The sequence below is a fragment of the Phalacrocorax carbo genome, chromosome 1 (assembly GCF_963921805.1).
Source record: "Phalacrocorax carbo chromosome 1, bPhaCar2.1, whole genome shotgun sequence".
Taxonomy (NCBI): Eukaryota; Metazoa; Chordata; class Aves; order Suliformes; family Phalacrocoracidae; genus Phalacrocorax; species Phalacrocorax carbo.
In genome coordinates this window covers 44,645,567-44,667,999 of record NC_087513.1, presented here as the reverse complement: position 1 = coordinate 44,667,999, position 22,433 = coordinate 44,645,567, and the positions used below count along the sequence as shown (strand labels likewise).

At 37.3% G+C, this 22,433-nt stretch overlaps 1 protein-coding gene across 3 annotated transcripts in view; it reads right to left on the bottom strand.

The window, feature by feature from the left end:
* PTPRQ (protein tyrosine phosphatase receptor type Q) overlaps window positions 1-22,433 on the bottom strand; it is a 145,119-nt gene that overhangs the window by 56,776 nt on the left and 65,910 nt on the right. For all 3 annotated transcript variants that reach the window (XM_064450170.1, XM_064450180.1, XM_064450185.1), the window contains exons 35-42: window positions 20,035-20,195; window positions 18,325-18,470; window positions 12,059-12,224; window positions 11,289-11,579; window positions 10,736-11,011; window positions 9,788-9,939; window positions 7,817-7,958; window positions 5,304-5,573 (exon numbers count right to left, since the gene is read on the bottom strand). In XM_064450170.1, coding sequence (XP_064306240.1) covers window positions 5,304-5,573; window positions 7,817-7,958; window positions 9,788-9,939; window positions 10,736-11,011; window positions 11,289-11,579; window positions 12,059-12,224; window positions 18,325-18,470; window positions 20,035-20,195 — 1,604 coding nt within the window. The remainder of the gene's footprint in view (window positions 1-5,303; window positions 5,574-7,816; window positions 7,959-9,787; window positions 9,940-10,735; window positions 11,012-11,288; window positions 11,580-12,058; window positions 12,225-18,324; window positions 18,471-20,034; window positions 20,196-22,433) is intronic.

Genomic DNA, 22,433 nt, shown 5'->3' with positions numbered 1-22,433 from the left:
TAGTTCCTAACGAAGTTAATAAAAAAAAGTCTGCCTACAGAACAGCTGCTTGTAGCTGGAGTTTGGATTAAAAGAACAGCGGCAGCCTAGAAGTCTGTTGGGTGGTATTAAGAGCATCAACAGGAGAAAAGTGAAGAACAAAGTAGAACAGATAGCAGTGGGCACACAACAAGAGACTTCAGAAAATGGAGGTATCTGAAAAGAAAATGAATATTCTGTATTGATTATGTCTATCATTTTTTGAAAGCTTAGTTACACAAAGGGGTTCCCTGGGTTATGTTGATATCCCTGATCATACTAAACAGTACTCTAGCACAGACTGCTAATTTCAGGGGGACTCATCATGATATAAAGTCCTGCTCAGTATGAACAAGAACATCACAAATAGGTACCAAATGGTTTTACTAATATGAAAATGTAAAAAACTGTAGACTGTTTTTCCCATGACTTGGGACTGATACTATCAGACATGCTTTAAAGGGAATTGCACAGTTCAGAACATGTCTTTAAAAATGCCTCCTTGGACTGTGTCCCCTAGTCCTTAATGCATTAGAAAATTCTACCTCTAACTATTGAATCTAAGCACTGAAAAATCAAATCCTACAAATCTAAGGAGAAATGCACACCTTGAAGCTAATCTTATAAAAGCTGTTAGTATTCCAGTCTGAAATTAAATAAGAATGTTCAGCTTTCTGACAAACGGGACCACTGTCTACTTTCAGCAAACAATTTATTTGACCTGTAAATGCTTTCAATGTCAGCTTTGAATGTATATGTCACCACCATTTCTTATATGTCAACCTAGAGTTGACCTACTCCTGAAAAAAGTATTTCTTTCATCCTACACTATATGATTCTTCTATTTTTATCTACCTGTTTATAAAAATAACATCAATGCAATTTCTTTGGCAGCAACAAAGTGATCATTGCATTTGTCTTGTGAAGATTTGCCATAAACATCAAAGCCATTAACTGACATTTGGACATACCAACTAATCAGAAAATCTAAAAAAAATTCACGATAACTTAAGAAAATAGAAATCTGGTTAAAAAAATCAGTTTCAGTCATCTTGGAAAGAAGTATTTCAAAGATGCTTAGTCATGATTCACTCTGCAATTTTTGGATGCTTTTACTTTAATACAGTTTGGAAACGTGAACTTGCAGCATTGATTGCACGTGTGAAACACACTGCTTTTATCTGTAGTAGTGACAAGTCCACGGAAGCTCTTCCATTTCCAATGCTGTGGCTCTGCAGTAGGTTGATCCCTCTGGATAACCAGGCCAACACCCTGCACTGCACAGTGCACTGCACATCATGCTCTGGACCCTACTGACCGCTTTAGGGTACAGACTTAAATATTTCTTCCGGTGCATTACAGTCATCTGTGTTTCTCTTCACAAGTTAATGAGGAAATTAATGGAATTCCAACTCACAGAGCTGCCATGAGCTGCCATGTCCGAAGAAAAGGATTTATGGTAAAGGAAGCAGAACATTTCATTGGATATAAAGCAGGCTTTAAGCCCATGCTACATTGTGTGCTCCTTACAGGCCTGGATGAAAAGGTCTACATTTTCCAATGGGCACCTCCATCCTGGAAGTACAAACCCAGAATCGTTAAAGGTTCCCCTGTGCAGAGAGTAAAGACATTTTGTGCAGAAGTAACAACAGATGATGATTTTTCTACCTCCACACCAAAAAAACTAAGAAACACTCCCATTACCAATCCTTTGAGGCACTGCTCTCCTTAATGCACGCAACATACTTCTGTGTGTAGCTACAAGTTAGTACTGGCCAGCAAAATTAAGCACAGGTTAAATTAAAAAGTGTTTTCTGGACAAAGTCCTAGCCATATTTCTTGTAAATATAAGTTATGAATGAATCTCTGTTTAGTAGAAAACAAATGTTAAGGACTGTCAGTGCAGTACAATGAGGGCCTCAGCTGGTTCCAAGACTCTGAGTTCAGTTACAATATTAAGTAGAACTAGCAGGAAGGAGGGAAAAATTACTCTGCATGTCTTAGTACTATAATCAATATGATTAATATTTTCAGAGAAGAATAAAAAGTCTACGAAGAAAAATCTAACTTAAAAAAATTGAAAGCAGCAGCAGTTTTCTTTTGATTATTCATGCTTAACCACCCCAAGTGGCTTTTTAATTGTTTTAGTTTTATTCTTAACTAAGTGACTATTACACTTACCCCAGACTTGTGAGTTAACTGAATCTTCACAGCTTCACTGTGCCTTTTGGAGAAGTTTCCTACCATCTTATGGCTCTTTCTCCCTTCTAAAAGCTCACTCAACCTTAATGATATTTCATTTTAATATGTGCATTTTCTTGAAAATAATCCAAGGATAGCTATTCAGTCATAAAATCCTAGCTCATTTATGCATGTGTACTTGCTATATTATCTTTCATACCCTGTATAATATATTTAAACACAAAGTAGTATTACCACTACAAAGTCGCCAATTTTTGTAACATACTGCAACCTGGCAGAAGTGGTTTACCATGACAATGGAGCTAGATTAGACACAAAACACTACTAATCTCCTCATAAATTTAATCTTCATGATTCATGTTTAACTGTACCCAGATACGAACAAATTTACCTCAAAAAAAGAGGCAAATAATCTTGCTAAGAATGTAAAGGTCAAACACTATGCAGTGAGACACTGAGCCAAATTCGATTTCACTTTATGTCAGAAATAAATGCATTGTCAGTGACTCAGTGCTGGCTACATATTCTGTGACTAATCTTAGACCACCATAAATAAGAAGCTGACAACAGCTATAAAACTGTTTCCATTCCCAACCATTAATCTCCAATTCCTAGTACCCAGTCACCACAAAACAATTCATGCAAACACACGGTTAAGGAAATGTCCTAATAATAACTAGTTTGTTGTAAATATGACTAAGCAACAACATGTAAGCCAATGCTAAAACAGCAAGAAAGGATCTGCACAGTGTATGTGGCAAAAAATACATGTATTGTAGTATAAACCCTTCACTTAGGAAAACTCCCAGTGAAAAGACACACAAGCCACATGTTGTTACAAAATGAAGTCTGTTTTTTCCTCCTGCTAGTGCAACTCTGTGTAACATAGACCACAACAGACTAGTGGTGTGTCTCTCAGGCCCAGGCTTAATACCACATCCATAGCTCCTCCAGGCTTTCCTCAAGCACTAATTAATAGTCAACCCCAAATTTCTCAGAAATCCCAAGAATTAAGTTGCCCTGGTGCCAGGCTTCTTTAACACTACTAGACTTTCCCCCATCCTCCAGGCAGCCTCCTGGTCTCCTCTGTACCACCGGGTAACATGCCTCCTACAAGACTATTGCCAAAACCTTTGGGTTTTGGACGAGTCCAGTTTTAATTGTGCATTGGCCCACCTGTCTGCACACCCATCCCCAGTTTCAGTTTTACTTGAGCTCTGAGTCAGGGCTGGCTGGTCACCAGCCCTGATTTAAAAGAAGGGGTGGAGAGCGATGACTGCTGTTGAGAAGTATACTTAGGTGCACGCTCGCACGCTTCCATGTTCAGCACAGCAGTTAAGCTCACTACAGTATTTCCAGACAATGCTGTAATATACTAGTATGCTCATCTATAATATTTAAACAATGCTTCCTTCAGAAGTGGATTTTGAATGCTGCTGATGGACAGAAGTTTCTGAGCAAACAAGAGGGCAAGATGACCCAAGCAGATGTCTTCAGTTGCCAAGGAGCCAGACCAGAGGAGACCAACAGGGATCAGAAAATGGCAGAGTTTGTAGGTGGGCTGTTGTTGATCAGGAAGCCAATTCAGAGAGGATATTTTTACCAGAAACAGGTATGAATGTGTCATCTCATAGTTCAAATAGGGGATGTGGCCAGGCTTTAGTGGGATGGACTGCATATATGAGGAAGGGCCATCATGGCCATCATCAAAGTGCAGCCCTGGCTATTTTCACAATGTTGGCTGCATACACCAGCAAGGGGCTGCTTTGTCCTCATTTGGAGCTCAGCCATTTGATCTGTAACCGAAGCAGTAGTAATTCAGCTGATGATACAGAAGTGGTCTAGATTCATTCAGCCATGCACTCCCACAAGTATAATTTTAAGTGGGGAAATCAAAGCTCAGAGTGGGGCACTAAGACTTTGGGAATAGGAGAGAACCAAGGGCTGAACCTGAAGAGATGCATGCTGCTCAGGAAGCTACCAACAGGAAGTCTAAGCATAAGGGTAAGTCTGATCTCCAAGTTTAGACGTCAGATTCAAGTCTGCATGGTAGAGCTGCCCCCTCCACGTGTCATCCAGAACCTAAACCCTGTTGCTGACACAGACTCTTGTATCTATTATTTGACAGAACTGAGCAAAAAAATGCATGAAATATATATGAGAATGGGTGCTGCGACTCATCTTTTAAGTTATTCAATAACTTAGTAACGAAAGTATTACAAAAGCTAGGTTTGGTTTAAGCATCAGGGCATACAGTTGTACATCCCACCCCCATGTTTCCTAATGATCCAGCTGTTCTGAATTAGAGAGCTCCTCAACTCCACTGCACGAATTGATGTCACTGAAGAGGGAACAAAAAAACCCCAGAACTAAATGCAGTAATTGCTCCTGTAATTCAGCAGGAAGGTGAAGTCTCGTTCTGGATCCTGGTTGCTGAACATTATTTTTGATTTTTATATTGAAGTATCACTGAAGAATAAGAAAAAAAAGCCACAAAAGAAATAATCCCAAAAGTAGAAATCATCCCTAACTGGCGAAGAGAACTGAATCAGGCATTTGCTTCCTGGACTGGGAGTTGGACTCCTCTCCACTTCCAGTTTAGAAACTAGGCACATAGCTATTTACACAGAAGCAATGCTGTATTTTGCACAAAATTTCATCTCCAAATGCATAAGGAAGTTTCAGGTGCCAAATGAAAGCACAGCCAGGATTAGGTGAAGTGTGAAATGTGCTTGGAGAAAGTAAGACAGACTTTGGGTGATAATTTTTACTCCAATGCCAAAAAACCTGCTTACATTCTTCTTAGGATTTAGCTTCCTTTCTTGTTAAAAAGTCCTATTTATCAAAAGTTATGACAAAGTCTACTTGAAGAAGTTAAATGCTCCTTAATTACACAAATTCTGAACAGCTTTATTGTCAATCAATGAAGTCATAGCATTGGCCCCGGTAGAAACAACACATTAAAAGTTTTGCTCCCAACAATGCAGGATTTAGCTGCCTGCATTAAAACAGGTATTTCAAGCCTGCTTGCTCACAGTCATCATTTAAATTAAACAAAAAAATTAACTTGAATAATTTGCTACCTTTTTCTGGAAGTGTACTGGCATTGCATATCCGTTCTTCACCATCACCAGCAGATGTTGCAGCTTTTATTTTAAATTGATAAGTAATATTGGAAAGCAGATTTCCAAAGGTATGCAGTGTATCGTAAGATAAAAATTTTGTAGAATTTCCTTCAACTGTTATGATGTAATGAGTAATTACACCGTTGGATGAAGCAGGAGGGTCCCACTGCACTAGGATCGATTGCCAACTCGTTGCAATACAACGAACATTCTGGACAGCATCTGGTACTTAAGAGATACACATGCACCAAAGATTAACATTCCCACACCATTAAAATGGTAATCACAGAACAATATAGTCAGAGAAGTAGATGCAACATTCATAGTGAGGGACGAACAAACCAGTGGAAGAAAAATTAGTACTGTAAAACAAACACACTGAGAGAACAAAATACATCTTTGTCCTCGTTAGACGGTTCATTTCCAACTACTACGAACATGATTGATGGCAGTACTTGAAACAGAAGAGGCCATCTATCTGGATTTTTCCTAGTTGTGTGCTCCAGTTTTATTTTCACATCTGCTTGTATTTTCCCTATGTTTTTTTAATGTGGTAAAACATACACAGTAGTGTAAAATTCGTATACATATTCCACAACAATTTCAACAGCAGAAGTTCCTTATTTGTCTGTTAGCTTGTTTTCTGTTAGGCACTGTATCATACCTCTCTGTCCTTTCAGCAGAGGCACAACCTGCACAGAAGTCACTGCAGGTTTCAGAGTTGTCATATTGATGCTATTACCCTACTGTTCCCCACCTCCTTGCTGGTTCCAGCAGGAGAAATTCTTTTAAATGCTCATAAAAAATTTATAAAAGGTAGCAAATATTGTACTCATGCTGAAAGTAGAGCAATTATCTGTGACCAATTGATTAAACAGAACAAGGAATTAAAGTATCTCAGAAAGGGCTGAAGTGCTGGCTGTACCAGCCAAGAGAAAATGAATCCATAGCGAGGGGTGCCCCAGTCTGCTTCCTCTATTGAAACACATCCAGGAATCCATAAGATAGTGAAAATACTGTCAGTGAGGCACCAGAAATAAAGGGAAACGTGTTCATTATCACTGCACAGAGGTAAATGAATCTCTTTAAAATTATTAATTTTCTTTTCAGAGCTCAGAGAAAATTCTTTTTGTGTTTCTTAAAGGAGCAGAAGAAAGAAGATTAACTTGTACTTTTAATAACGACTACAGACAGAATCCTTAGATGAACTCAATGGGGAACTGATCCAGCAATTGCCCAGAATCTGGGTTGGAGGGAAAGGAAACAATGTTGCAATTAGCTAAGCGTAAAATCTGAGAAAAAGCTGTAAAACGACTAGACCACAATCCCATGGGCAACGTCTCTCTGGCACTTCTGAAGAAAGTACCATGAGTATGGAATGTCAGTGATGAAATGAGACAACTGATGGATGACCATGGCTTTTGGGCAGGACAACTTCCAGCTGCAGAGATCCAACAGCCGACCTGAACCAGTTCAGTGATGGTCCAGATTTCTCATCGTGTTGTAACTGCTGGGTACAATAAACAGCATAATCTTTCCCAGAACCCCTGTTTTATCAGCTCTGGAAAGAATATTTCACTGGAAACATGGTCTTGAAAAACTGTAGTCACCATATGGGATATTTTGATACCTAGACTCCTCCCTTCACTGTCAGTATAAAGGAACCTGTGAGTTCAGACATGGCCCCCTAACCCATGCTAGTCCCCTGGCACTGACGGACCTGATAGAGTACATGAGCCTGGGGATTGCCCTGACCTGGCAAAGGAGCTGCAGTTTTGCACAATGGCCAGTTTCACAAACCCACAGAGCTCCTGGGCTCTCTTTAGTGAATCTTGACTATTCACTTTCACATGATAAAATTTTTCATTTTGAAACAAACTGCAACTTCAAAAGACATGCAGAAAGCACAAGATAAAACTGTACATAATTAATTAAACCAGCTATATTGCATAGTCCTCCCCAGTTGTCAGGAAAAATAAGATCTAACAAGTTAGGATATTTAATTAGTGGCTACCTTCCCTTCCTAAAATAAATTATTAAAAATGTTTAAAATTTGTATTTGTTTAATACAATTTCCAGTTCATTTGCCAATCTTTTGTCCAGCTGCTTTTGATACTTGCTAAAGTTTCAGTTATTTTCACAGGGATCTGAATTATCGCTTTGATCTGCAAAGACTGATATCTATCTAATTTTCCTCCCTTTATCTGTGATGCTATTAAAAGATTTATAGTAGCCATATAAGCCTCTCATTTCAGATGAGGACATTTCTAATTCTACACTTCCGACCTCAAACTTCAAACCCAGCCTATCCGGTACAACAGGAATGTGAATCGGCGTTACACAGGCAGAAGAAAATGAGATAGTGTTATGTTACGTTTTCTTTGGAGAGAAGAGGAAGACTGTTGTTCTTGAAGCCATACAAGGAAAATATACACAAACAGAACTGCAGCTTAGAAAAAGTCACATCTAACCTGATTCCATCGTTGTAAACTGGACAGCATTACTGAACTGATTGCCATTCCCAAGTTTGGTAAATGCAGAGACGCTGATAAAATAGGGGCTGAATGCTTCTAATCCAACAAGGTTTGCCTCATGGTTTGAACCTGAAATGTTCTTAAGGAAGAAAAAATTATTAGTATGCAATTAATCTGTATAAACAATGTGGGCCTCACCTTGAATCCACTGAAATGAACAGAAGATCTAGAGCCATAGTCTCGTCTCTTCTACTCTGAATAGCTTTCAGTGAAAGTAGTCCCTGAGCTCAACGAAAAAGAATGCAGGGTCAAATTCTTCCTTTCCTTTCTCCTCTCCCTCTTTCACTGTGGCTTGTGAGGAAGATATGCCAAAGGGTAGTATTATAATTACCATAGCGTTGTTAGAAAAGATTAAGTCTACAGATGCCTTTTTTTTTTTTCCAGTACTGTAAACTCTTGTCACCTCCACACTGCCACATCAACTCCCTCTCACCTTCTACTTCCTTACTACACCTTTACAGTGGAAAAGATCATGGTTTATAGCTTGTCATTTCTTTTACTTTACCTGAGCCAGACACACAGACTGATGAACAGCTTCGAAAAGAAGATTAAAAAAAAACCAGTTCAGTTCCTGATGGCTGCTTTTCATGGAGCATGCAAGGTATATTTTGTGCAGATGTTGAGGACTATGACAGCAGCAGGGAAAGAGATGAATTTCAGCAAGAAAACCTGGTGAAGACTTTGTGGGATCAAATTTATCAGAGAATTATGGTGCTTAACTGCAATACTTCTATATATATTGCTCTGCCTGTCTTGCCACAACCTAAATCTAATTTCTTGCCCATAAAACATTACAAAACATGACAAAACATAGGGCATAGCAGACTCATTCAAGTGCTCCAGCCAGTTTCTGTAGTCTAATTGAGTTTGAGTCTGCCTCAGATGGACAGTGGGGAATAATCTTTGGTGGCCTCCACGGGCACCCAAAGAACGTGTTTCCAAAGGCAGCTGGCTGCTGGAAACACTGTTCCTCTAGTGTACGTGAATTGTGCTCCCCATCTTCCAAGGATGACAGAAGCAACTGGGGTCATGGCAGCACTTCATTCCACAATGGAGAGTAACAGCAGACTGCATAAGGGGTAGCACAGTAGGCCACCTCATGGGGACTGACTTCTGCAATACATATGCTTAACATCAGCACAAACACTTTCCTTGCACGCTAAGTCTCTGCAATAAGGACTGTACTGCTGAAGGAGTTGGAGTAATTAAGCTCCCCAAAGTCCCACATCTTACATCGCATGTCTTAAACTTATAGCTCACAGCAATGCCTTTTCCCGGCAGCTTTTACAAGCGTCTCGGGTGAACAGAACTCACTGTAGAGTTTCTAAGACTGAGGTGCAATCCTGGCCTCAGCTTGCTGCCCTTACGGTTCATGGTGCATTTCTTGATGTTATCCAAGCAACCAGATTAAAGCAGATATAAATGACTTGATCAATTTCTATATAAAATTTTATAGCATCTATTTAAGTTAAAATTTATTCAGTTATCCTTGTTTTGTAAAAGTAAAAAAAAATGTAAGCCTTCTTTCCTTCTTTCTTTTTCAATCTTGGAAGTCCACAGATACTAAATAGCTAAACAAAAGTACCATCAAAACAAGTCACTTCTGTCAGTTTCTAACATCAAACTTATGCCAAAATATGAACTAAAGATTTATAAAGCTTATCATTAATGAGATATTAGAAGCTCAAAGCAAATTAAGATCTAACCTTTTTTTTTTTTCATCTAATCTTAAAAATTGAATTGCGGGCATGCTGGAAGGGAAAGTAAACGGTCTTAACAAACAGGAATTTAGAGAAGCTTTGTAATTCCAGAAGCATAAACAGACATTTAAAATACTTGTCATATATTATATTCATAAAGCATGAAAAAAGTATTTTAAAAATTAAACACTTATAATTATAAACATACCTGATAAAATATTTTTTTGGTGTTGTTTTGATAAATCTTAAAATTATATCTCATAATAACACCATTTGGCTGGGGACTTGGATCCCATTTTAGCCCCACAGAGTCTGCAGTGTAGTTGGTAATGGTCAAGTTCTGGGGTGGAGCTAATGGCACTGCAAAAGAGAAATGTTCTTGAGTTCCGACTTATAAATAATCCAGGCAAAACCAAACACTTTGGAGAAGCAGGAGAACATATGTATGCTTGTTATCACTTGCATCTCAACTCATCAAAACTGTACTTCATTGCTCTTCAAATATTTTTCTTTCTTTTTGACACAAAGCAAATTCAATTAATTGGGAATACATGTTTAGTCAGCAACGGATCTTCTGAGAGATCTCAGAAATCTATTAGTCACTTAAACATCCCCATTGTCAGAACTAAGGCATTCAACAAAAGTCATATTACATATGCTGTTGGAATGTGATATATTTCACTTCCCACATCTTATAGTGAGCACAACTCAACATATATTTTCAAGGTATGTGATTTACCATGCAGGTGAGAGGAGGTCCATGTAAAGGAGACCTGTAAGAATGTGTCAGAAATATTTCCAAGTTTTATCATTTTTCAATTTCATGGTGGGATAAACAGAAAGGTACCGTCGCTTGCTTTAAAATCCCTGACACTTGGAAAACTGTGAAACATTACAAAGGCAAAAGACATTTCTCCTTGCAGTTATTTTTGTAATCCTATGCAGAATGTGACCTCCTCTTGCACACTGTGGCAGGAGAAGGAGAACTCAGAAAAGACTTCCCTTGTAGTATTTCCTTCTGAAAGCTCTTCATGCACAGACCAATGGAAAATGAATACTTCATCTCAGCTCCTTCTGGGTCTGATGTTCAGCCCTAAGATGGATGCAAAAAACATAGGGCCAAAATTTCAAGTTGGTTACAGCTGATTTTGCTCACCTGACTCATCTGTGTAGAACTGAAGCACAGCAGACGGACCAGGTCCTTTTATGGTTCTTGCAGCTGCATAAATAGTGTATAATGTGAATGGCAGAAGGTCTTCCAAGATGATAAAATCATTGGTGGTAGAGAATGAGTTATTCCTTTCTGGACCACATAAATTTAAATCATAACTTATTATTACACCACTTGGCTTAATGGGAGGGTCCCATGAAAGCATAACTGAGGTAGTTGAGAGATTTGAAAATGTTTTGATTATAGGTGCCGATTCCGGGACTGCATGAAGAAATAAGAAAAACAAGATAACCTCAGAAAAATATGAGTTACAATGAAAAATGTCTTTTAGCTGTTAGTTAAATTTGTACTCCAAGTAGAAAATTCTGACTCATGGTCTCAATACAGAAATGTGTAGCAGTTATTCGTGTCATTGCATAACAAAAAGGCTTTAAGTAGCATGAGAAAAATAAACACAATAAGCTTTTCTTTCTTTCAGAAAGCTATTTGGTCTTGTTTCTACATTTCCTTAGGAATGAATAAAATATACTTATCTTACCATCTTCATCAGTTTTTATGTGCAGAGTTAGAGCATGCAGTTCAGAAGATCCTTTATCAGTGGCTGGTGTGACTTCCAGAATGTAATCGGTATATTTCTCCAGATTGTCAAAAACGATGCTTGTGTTGTGAGTCAGGAAAGACATTATCTTATTTGTTCCCAGTTGCAATAAACTTAGAGAAACATGAAAGAAGACTAAGCCATTTGGCTGGGATGGTGGAAGCCAGCTTACATTTACAGAAGATGAGGAAATGTTTTGATAGACCAGATTTTCAACAGAACCATCTGGGACTATGAGAGATAATAAGCAAAAAATAAATGCATGGATTACAGTAATAAAGCATCCAAAACTAAAACAGAAATAAATGCTGAAAGTATGATTAGTCTGTAAATCTCATTTGTAATATTTTGTACAACTTTTAAAAATCATTTATGTTTCACTATATAAAGCAAAATATTTTGAAGGTGTATATGAATAATGATCTCTGCTAAATTTGTTTAACAAAAGAGACTTAATGATGGTTTAATACAGTATTTTTATCGCTTGTAACCAAAGAAGCAGCTTGTGAACTATGTTCTTAGTATTACAAAGCAAAGACTCGGATCAAAATGTCTTCCTTGCAAAGAAAAACACTGCAGCGTTGAAAATGGTACTTACCAGGTTTTTTTAACTTTGCCATCATAACAGTAAAATGATTTTAAAGTTAGAGAATATTTAATAAATGGAAACACTTACATATACTGAGTATTAAAAAAAATTATTAACTTACTATCCTGATCTGTATACACGTCTATTATTTCACTGGTTTTGTTTCCATCTCCAAAAGCTGTGCTTGCAGTTAACCATACAGTATAATGGCTGTATTTTGCCAAGTCATCCAGAACTGCAGACTGGGACATACTGACATCGCTGTCATTACCATAACTTGTGAAATTCTAAAAGAAAAAAAAGCTTAGTCATTAAAAATTTTATTCATTGATTTTGTTTTCTAGTTTCCCATTTAGCAACCACCACCACCAGAACATATGATTCACCATAGCATTCAGGAGACATAAACCTACACTTGACTCCTCATGAGTCCTGATTTTTACTGAAATACTCAAGTAATATATTGTCTGATGTCTATTATTACTCCTGGTGAGTACTACAGAGTACCTAATTGACTCCTCCTGTTTGTAGTTGCTGAATGCCAAGCCACCTTTTTTAGAACACATTAAATCTGTAAAATTGCATTGTTTATCCATACTGCATCAAGAAAATGACAAAAAAATCTGTCATCTGCTAATTGCCCATAGATTATACAATCACACATGTGATTGCCTTGCCTGATCTGTATGAAGCAAATCAAAGAACTTCTCTCACTTTATTGTTTTTATGAGAGGAGATCTTACAGAAAATTGTCTGATTTTGAATTTAAAACTTCCAGTGGCAGAGATGTCACCGCAACACTTGATAAACTGTTCCTTTTGTTAGTTGTCCTTCTATCATTCCAAACAGGAATTGCCTCCTCAGAGGGGCTGATCTAGAGCACGAACCTATTGCAACAGTCACAGTTTTAGCAGAATTTTTTCTATAGTTCAAAACAAAGCGGGACTTTGTTCTGGTACAATCCTTCTGTTAGCAAGTAACTGCACAAGGAAAAGAAATTCTGGTGGTTCCTTCAGTTTAACGCAATCCACTCCTCAGGACCAAAGTCCTCCTAATTCCTCTACGTAGCAACATTTTAATGGCAAGCTGGGTTTTGCCCAACCCCTTGATGAATTGCCTTGTACACGTTCCAGTTATTTGACCTGCCCACAATTTCCAGTGTTACATCTTATTCCCACCCTCCAGCTCCTTAAAATCAAAGCTGGCTTTAAATTAAATGCTTTCCTAAAAAAGAGAGGCTGTGACAGCAGACTTACTAAAACAGGAGGAAGGTGACTGTAATGTTTGCATATCTAAATTCAGAAATACCACATATAAACACAGGCATGCTAAAACCGCATAGTAAAAAATGAATTATATTTGTCTTGAGGAAAGTTCCTACTGAAGAAGTCACTGTGATATGCTCCACCAAACAGCTGAGTCAGTACTGTACAAACTGACATTACAGTATGCAATCTTGATGTCTGTCACTAATATGTATGAATTTATACATCTAACATAACACTTCACCCATTTTTTTGTACAGGCAAAATTATTTTATTTCTGCAGAAAACAATAGGGGACACTCTCATTCATTTCACTGGTTCTACTACCCTCCGGCTGTTGTTACCAGATATTGTAATTAATAACAATTTTAATTGGTAATAATATCTAATAATAAGATCAAAAAAAGGACATTAAATAATTCTCTGAGTTTTCAATATAAAAATGTCAAAGGTACCACACTGAGTTTTGATTCTAGATTTAATGGGAGCTTATTGGTATGAACAGCTGAAAATCCAGCTCTTAGTTTAAAAAGCATACCTTTACAATTTTGTCAGCTGTCTGGCAGTTAAGGACTCAGTGAACCAACGTGAACGCTTTTTGGTGGTTCAACAAAAACTGTTATAAGAGGTAGTCCCCTACTATGATAAGCCCAAGGACTGAGGACTACCTCAAACTTCTGATATGACAAAATATTAGAAAAGAATGAACACGTAATTAAGAGTAAGGGTGAACAGGAAGAACTGTGTGGGTACAAACTGAGAAAAGATGAAACTTGCACTAATTGTACCCTGGGGATAGAACACTATAGGAAGCTTTACAATTAACTGTGGCTGCAGATGAAAGCAAACAGCTTAGGATCTTTGGCTACAGCTGAAGAAAATATTCCTTCTGTCCCCTTCTTCATCCATACATGAAAGAAGTTTTGACATAGCAAAGTATCAGATTATTAAAAGCAGCTAAGTGTAAGCAATACACACAGGCCATGAAAGTGTCAGCAGAAAGCAGTATCTTCTTCACCCCAGGAAGCAGCAGAAAGTTCCAGTGGCATAAAGCCATAATTAGTAGTATACAGACAACAGAGTGCTGCTGCTCTTCACTTTAACCTTTTTCCCCCGTTCTGTTTCCTTCTTTAGGTTCATTGTATTGCACTGTTGGTTTGAGTTAGGGTATTGCGTACTTGACTGTGGCAATCAGGTGACAGTGAGGGCTAATCCAAGCCATCCCTCAAGGAGCGTAATGCACACTGTTCCAGTACCAGCCTAAGTGAAGGTATTTTGGTTGTGTGCGCTGTACCATTCTGAGGCCATCTTTTAAAAAATTTGCAGAGTATTTTAGGGAAGTTCCCCTTCTATCCCTGTTTTGGTCGTACTGGTGAAAGAAAATGTTTGACTGTTAAGTTTGTGTGGAAGATTGTTGAGTAGCACATTGCTTGCATCCCTTGTCTGCATCCCAGGGGCAGACCAAACCAAATTTCACTCTGAACTGTATCCAGTCATGTTCACTTAGGTTGGCTTGAAGTATGGGGGTTGGATGCTTTGGGGTCTAATGTTCAGTCTCTGGAAGAGTAGTAGGCTTTTTTTCTCTACTTAGCTCCTGGTTCCCCTGTCTGGTTTGGCAGAGCAGGACAGTTGTAATCTGTACTGAAATTCCTACACCGGAGAACTTTCTCTGAGCATAAATTTATATTTGTAATCAGTATCTTTCCCACTTTCTTGCAAATCAAAACACAAGTATAGAGAGATTGAATAAAAGAGTTTATTCAAGTAAATGGTATCTCTTATAGATCAGTATTTAGCAATGACACAATTACTTCCATAGATTCTATGACTTCTTTCCTCAATAAGACTGAGAACATGGGCAGTATGATTGCTTCAAGCATCATGTAAGGAAGCCACAGAACAAAATTTGCAAACCTGTTATTGCAAATAGTGAAATCTCAAACCGTAGGAATCCAGCAGCATCACAGAGAAGTGATGTGAACAAGAGGTACAGTGCCATGTCATCTGTGTAGGAAGTGCTCTTGGGCCAGAATATGTCCTATCTTTACTGCACTGGGGCAGAGTAGTGAAAATAAACCAAAAAGTAGCATTTTCCCTAGACCTATGGCAGCAGAAGATGAAAGATCAAGCTGGACTTCAGCCTAGCCTAGTAGAAGTGATGGTTTCTTCTATTTGGCTACCAGTCATTCCTCCCTCTCTGGCACTTTTTCTTTTACAACCTATCAGCATCGCCATAGAAACAGCCCACTCATATACCAAAATCCTCAAATCTAATCCCCATCACTAAATCTTTCCTTCTGCTGTTCTGGTTCTGAATCCTAGGTCTGAGCATTGCAGGCCTTCTGACTGGACAGCCATACTGTGATTTTTCATGTAGACCTGCAAAGCAAAGAAACTATACATTATTTTTCTGCCCTATGAAGGTATGTCACCTTTTCTTTTTTTAATTTTTAAAGGAAAACTATTTTTCCTGCAAGTTTCTGCATTCTGTGATGGAATAAACTGCATCTTTTGTCTCAGGTCTTTTGCTTTTTTTCCCCCTAAACAAAATGCTTTACTCTGCAGCTACTGATTTCCTGTTTTTACAAACACTGCTGTTTGTAATCAGTGCTTTATACTCAGTGGGCTTTAACATGCCTGAGGAGTTTGAGAACATGTGAGAAGTGAGAACTTGAGACAACAGAATAGTACCAGTTTTAGTATGATTTTAATATCTATTTCAGATTATGACAGCACTGGAAGATGTTAATTCGCTTGAGATACTTCAGCCAGGATGGTTTTTCAGTCATCTAGAAAGTATACTTCAAGATTTGGACCTCTGTTGTTAGGCCCTGACAAAGAAGCAGATGAAAGACTGACAGAGAATGGCTGCCTACAGCACAGTGTCTGAGCAGGTGGGGTTCCTAGAAATGTGAAAAGATCATCTCCTTTTTTAGTCCTCCTATATCAGTTCCCAAACTGAAAATACAGTTTGGATAAAGATAAGCAGAATGGTGACCTAGATGCAGAAGCATCTAACCAAGGATTATTTCTTCCCAAATGTGTGCAATACAAAACCTACCAACAGACCCTGCAACTACATGGTTATACTTTTAAGTTACAGAGCGTTGTAAGCTCTGTGTGTGCATACACTCATACAGCTTACAACTGTCTGTACATGTCGCATATATGTAATACATATATCCATATCAGGCTGGCTTTCACAGATGCTTTTCTCTGTTGTAAAAAGAGTAATAGAAAATATCTGACAGAAGGGAGCAGGGGAGAGTTGGTTTTTTCTCCTGTTTGAAATCTGTCTTGCACCTGAAGGAATGCCAAGGTACCAAATAGGAGTGCAATGTAGATACAGTAGTTGCCATGCCAAATAGTGAACAGAGAAGCATGTGAAGGGCAGAGGGAGTTAAGGGAAGCAGGCAGATTAGGACTGGATCATGATTTGAGAGATTAATGGTGATCTCCCATGGCCAGTAAGAGACAGATGCAAGGGCAGCTGAAACCTATCTTCTCATAGCTTTCTGCAGAGGGATGGGTTAAAAATCAAAGCTGAAAGAGCAAAAATGGTAGTTTCCACACCTAGAAGTGGAGCTACTTTCATTGCTTTTCTGCCACCCACCACATAATATGCCAAAGCAGCTGTAACTTCCACCCATGCCACCATCCTGTCCTTGCCCAACTATATCACGATAATGAAACTGGGCCCTCACCTTGCTGGGCCAATGCTACCGTGCTCCATCTTCCCTGTCTTGCTCCTTCAGTTCCAGAGTCCTGGGCACATCCAGAGGGATTATAGCTCTCAGTGTACCAGTTTCACCTCATTCCTTCACCTCAGAGTTCCACCTTCCTACAGGTAGGAATAACTCAAGTCTGTAGTCCTTTGTTTGAGTTGTCCAAGAACTAGATAAATGTAGACACTCTTCATAGGATGGGCTAGTTCAGGTAATGCACTGGTGTAAAGGTTTCTCCAGGGATTTGTTAGGCTAAGAAAAATGCTGTTGGTATAGCAGTGTGTGCAAGCAGAGGCTGAAGCTCTGAACTGTAGCCCTGATTTTAATCTCATCAGAATGTGAATTCATGGCACAGTCCTGCTTGCATCTGAAACTATGCAGACAGAGCCCTGCAACCACACAGCTTCACAGAAGTCAGAGAAGTGTATACCCTGAAGTATGTCAGCAATTATTCAGTCACAGGTATTTTTAAAATTTGTGATTCTTTTTTTTCTAGTTATCCTCAAAAACATGCATACCTCACACCAGACATATCTTGGGCATAAAGTTATGCAGTAGGGGTAATCTTTCATGCATTAGTTTTCTTCATGAATTTATATTTCTTTCTTTTCTTCCACATGTGTAAAGCTTGTAACCAAAAACCTGTAAAGGAAGCTTATTTGTTCTTATTATATTTCTGTGTTGTAATATATTCTTAGAAAGGAGAACAGAAAAACCATGTATACAATTAATGTATGTGGTGCATAATTAAGGATGAAAGTAGCAACAAAAAAAAACCTACCTGAAAATGTGTGGATCGCCAATAGATTACAAATAACATTTTATTTGTCTTTTATGCTTTAACTTAGGAATCTCAATAACTTTATTTCAATATACTAAACAGTAATTTCCTTTTCAGAGTAACAAAAATATGAAATAATAACTTATTCACTACTTTGGCATTATCTTATTATCAGTACTGTACAAACAGGCATTTAAAAGTAAAACTAGAACTGTTTCAGAAGTTTATTCAAACTGATAGATTAGACTAAAATAAACCATCTTAAGCCCGTGCAATGAATGCAATGGGTCTTGTGTTTATCTTTGTACGTATGTTGTACATATAGATGTTTTACATATGTGTGTGTGTATATACAGGTACATATAAACTTTGTAATACAGAATATTATGCAAAACCTATTTGTCTTAATGCTTAATGATATGAATGTCCAATGAGATGCACAATGCAACACATGATTACAAGATGTCCTTCTGTCATTGTAAGTTAAAAAACTATCTTGTGATAAGAAAATATGAAAAAACATTATATTGATAACTATAAAATTGATTTAATCTTTAATGAATTATTAGAACACTTTATTGAATTCTACAAAAGAAGAATATAAAAATAAGCTTACCTGTATGAATATTCCTGAATTATTTTTGAAATAAACTGAGTAATACAGTATATTTCCATTAGGCTTTTGAGGAGGTGACCAGACTAGCATGACTGATGTGGAAGTAAGGTTTCTGTACACAACATCTTTCGGTGGATCACTTGGTGCTGGAAAAATGTTAAGTTTTAGCACACCTAACTCAAGGTTTTGTACATTTTAGTGCCCAAGAAACATCCACTACAGATTTCACAACAACTTATGCCAAATTAATGTATTTTTGATTATGGTATAAAACCTGCTTCTGGAAATTATGAAATAAAATAGCAGGTATAAATAAATTTTTTAAACACTATTTTTTTCAGACACATTTGTATTTAGCTGCATTTGTAAACAGATTCTCTTTTCTTATAGAATTTGTCTTGTACTTATTGGTTTGGGCTCTTGGAAAGTCTATTTTGCAGACATGGAATTGACAGAATTAGGCCTCTAAGCTCCATATATAGTTAATAAGAAAAAAAAGAGTTTGTTTCAGAAAACCTAAATTAAAATCCTTGTTCTCTCTTTGCTGATTATAAACAGAATTTAGGCTCCCAACTCATGTAGGTAAACCAGATACATAAGCTTGGACAGTATGATCATTTCTGGTTTTGACTCTTTCCTCAGCCTATTAAATGTGCAAGAATGACTCTGTAAGTCTTCTTCAATTAGCCTCTCCTCCTGTCCTGTAAAGAACGGCAGCATATGGTCTTTCCCAGTAGCACAGTGATGTAGGAGACTCAAATTCAGTTCCTTAAGTCAGCTTAAGAGAATTTAAACCCATATTTCTCGCCATCCAAGAAAGTGCTCTACACAACATGCAGTAGAGCACTGAACACTGTGAGGCACCTCTCTTGCTTTGTGCTGTTCTAGTTTCTATAAAGTACTAAACTATTAATTGGAGGAGGAACTCCAGGATCAGTTCCTAAAAATCCTACCCTAAAAAGGCAATTCATGTTTCCATAACAGCTTCAATAGCAAAGACTGGGAATACCTACAACCTGATGATTTAGACAGTGTTTTGAGGGATGGCTTGGATAGACGCGAATCCTGCCAGTGCTTGTGTGTTGGAAAGTCAGTTTATCTATGCAGGACTATTCTGAAATATGCCTGCATACTAACCGTTTTGGAACAGATCATAGCAATATAATTGATGGGAAAACCAGAAATGATACTTAAACTGAATGGCTTTCAAAGCACAGTATATAGTATGATCATTTATAAAAGTCATATACCATGTTGGAAGTATAAAATCTTTAAAATAGAATAATCAAATCAGTGTACACTTACAGATTTGATTTCCAAATTACAACCATTTCAGACTTGTGAGAGACTCTAAAGAGAATTTTCCCTATCAGAAGCTGTGTCACAGCAAGATAAAGCAAAGAGCTATTAAAATATATTATAAAATTAATTTTATTTCAAAATTCAAAATTAAATTATTTTAATCTTCACTGTCTTGAAGATAAATGCAAAGTTTTTCTCAGTAAATGAACAGAAATGCCCATCATAAATTTACAGAGCCATATGTACGTGTACACACAAAGGCAGACACACACACAAACGGACAGGTGGAATGTCTCTTCTTGACCGGTCAAATGCCACTTTTACTTTAGTAGCTTTATTAACTTAAATAAGGCTGCCAGAAATTTAAGGCTGAATGAAATTAAAGATTCATACTATATATAAGCTTACCTCCTTCAGAAGTTCTGAATGTTATAGTATCACTTTTTACGTTGCCATCTCCAAATCTGGTACTCGCTGTTAGGTAAGCGCTATACTCATAGTTGTTTTCCAGGTCTGTGAACTGCAGTGATGTTTCTGTTACATTAACACTTCTTTTTGACATTTTATTCCTAACAAAAAAAGTATTTTATTAATTATATATATATACACACCATTTCTGTATGTATACAACTGTGGCATACAATATAAAATTGAAAAATGCAATATTGTGGTAAATATAAATAAATTAGACTTTTTAAAAGGACTGGGATAACTTTTTTCTTTTATGTTGAAAACTCACTTTTGTACTGTTGCATCACAATATGGCTCTTAATTTTGCTATTTAAAAAAAAGCCCCAAACCCCACAGAAATATATTTGCAAATTACATCAGCAAAGACAATGATTATATGGAATATCAAGGAGAGGCATGTCCACCTAGTAACTGCTATGAAATGTTTAGGTGGTACCCTTGGGAAGGACACAGTAGGGCATAACTAAACTGTCTCCCTGGACAGGAATAGCGAAATATAAAAAGATTATAGCAGGGAGCATGCCCTACTGTGACTCTGTGAAATTGGTCAGAAGGCTGAAGTTATAAATGGAATAATAGAAGATGATATGGAACAGGAATTAGCTGGTGCTGAGTTAATTCTGGTGGAATGTAGCAGGGGATCAGAATGGAACTCCAGTCAGGTCAAAACCCGCCTAGAAAGACTGTAAGATGTAACATTAATAAAACGCTGGTATTAGCATAGGTATGAAATGATTATCAGAAAGTAAAAGAAGATACAGAAATAACTAACTTGAATTAAAAAAGACTGTTATTCCTCATTAAATTAATTTAATCCTTTATGAAAAAGTCTGCAGGGAAAAAAGCTAGCTAACATTCCATTCCTGCAAAGATTTCTGTATGAGTGGGTGCCCTGTGTCTTTAATGGGATTTCATACAGGGATGATAATTTGACAAGTAAAATTGAATATCTTGCTCCAGGAGTCACTGTGGTGCTCTTCACAAACAAAAGAATGAGTTCTAGTTCTAAAAAAAAAAACAAACAAACAAAAAAAACACCACAAAATGGAAAGGCCAATTCAAAATTATTAGATGGGCTGACTGTCATCCTTCGATAAATGAATGAAATGTCCCATTAGCAAAGATCATCATCTGATACTCCTGAAGTAAAGTTACATTAACAAACAACTGGAATGAGAAAATGTATGAGAATGAAAAAACTAAATTCTCCCTATCCCTTTCAGATTTTGAGTGGAATGTCTCTTGACATGGGAAACGCTCTTGGTAACAGAGGAAGTTAACATTTACATTTTTTCCCAAACTTCTGACATTTTGAATAGACAGTAAAGAGATACAAAAGGTTGCAGCTGCAGTTATCAAATACTATACAAAGAAAAGATATCTTTTCTTGGATCTTTGCCCAATATATTCTTAGTATGGAAAAACATAGCTGGTTATAATTTAAATAAGAAGAAAATCCACAGCTTAGTGCTGCAAACACTTCTACTCTGAGTAATTGCATTCTTATAACATGTTATTTGCCAAAAAAAATTCACAATTAGGCATAGTTAGGAAGAAGAACAAAAGCTTGGAGTGTTTCAAGAAAAGTTGATTTTCTGTTTAGAAACAACAGAGATTCCAATCCAAATAATAAGAAAACAGTGATCAAAATGAGTGCAGTCTACACAGACAATGAGAAAGAAAGTATCCGGCAGAATAAACTAAGCCGAGGAATTTTAATGAAGAACAATAATATTAATTTTTAAATGAGATCTGTCAGAAAGCCAGAAAAAAGAGGTTCTAAGAAATTGCATACTTTCACTTGACAAAGACAGGTACCATATTTTCTTAAAAATCTGTACCTCAAAGTAGATCTAGCCAGTAATTATCTCTCAAAAACTTGCTGAACAGGATAATGCCAAAAGACAATAGCTATATACAAGCTCAGCAATTTTGTTAATATGCCCTTAATACTCTGGAATTGCAGACTCGGGGAGTATGAGTGTGTAGACTCAAGGCATGCAGAAAGTTGCTTTCCTACCTGCTAGCACCCAAAACCACCTCGTCCTGTGACAAATTCCATGAAAGATAACAACAATGGAAACATTACAGATACTTCCCTTTCTGTTCTAGTAGTCGTGAATTCTGTTCCCAGTCCATTAAAGAAAGGTTACCAAATTCTCTATAACTGTTTCAATATATTTAAGAGAAGGAACTTTTATTTAACATCTGTTAACCTTCCTCCTTTTGCTTTATTGAGAAGCTCTGGGATGAACAATCTCTCCCAGAATATACTGAATGCCTCCCAAAAGCAGCAACTATGGCACAGCAATTTGCTTAGTCTAATCTCACTCTGC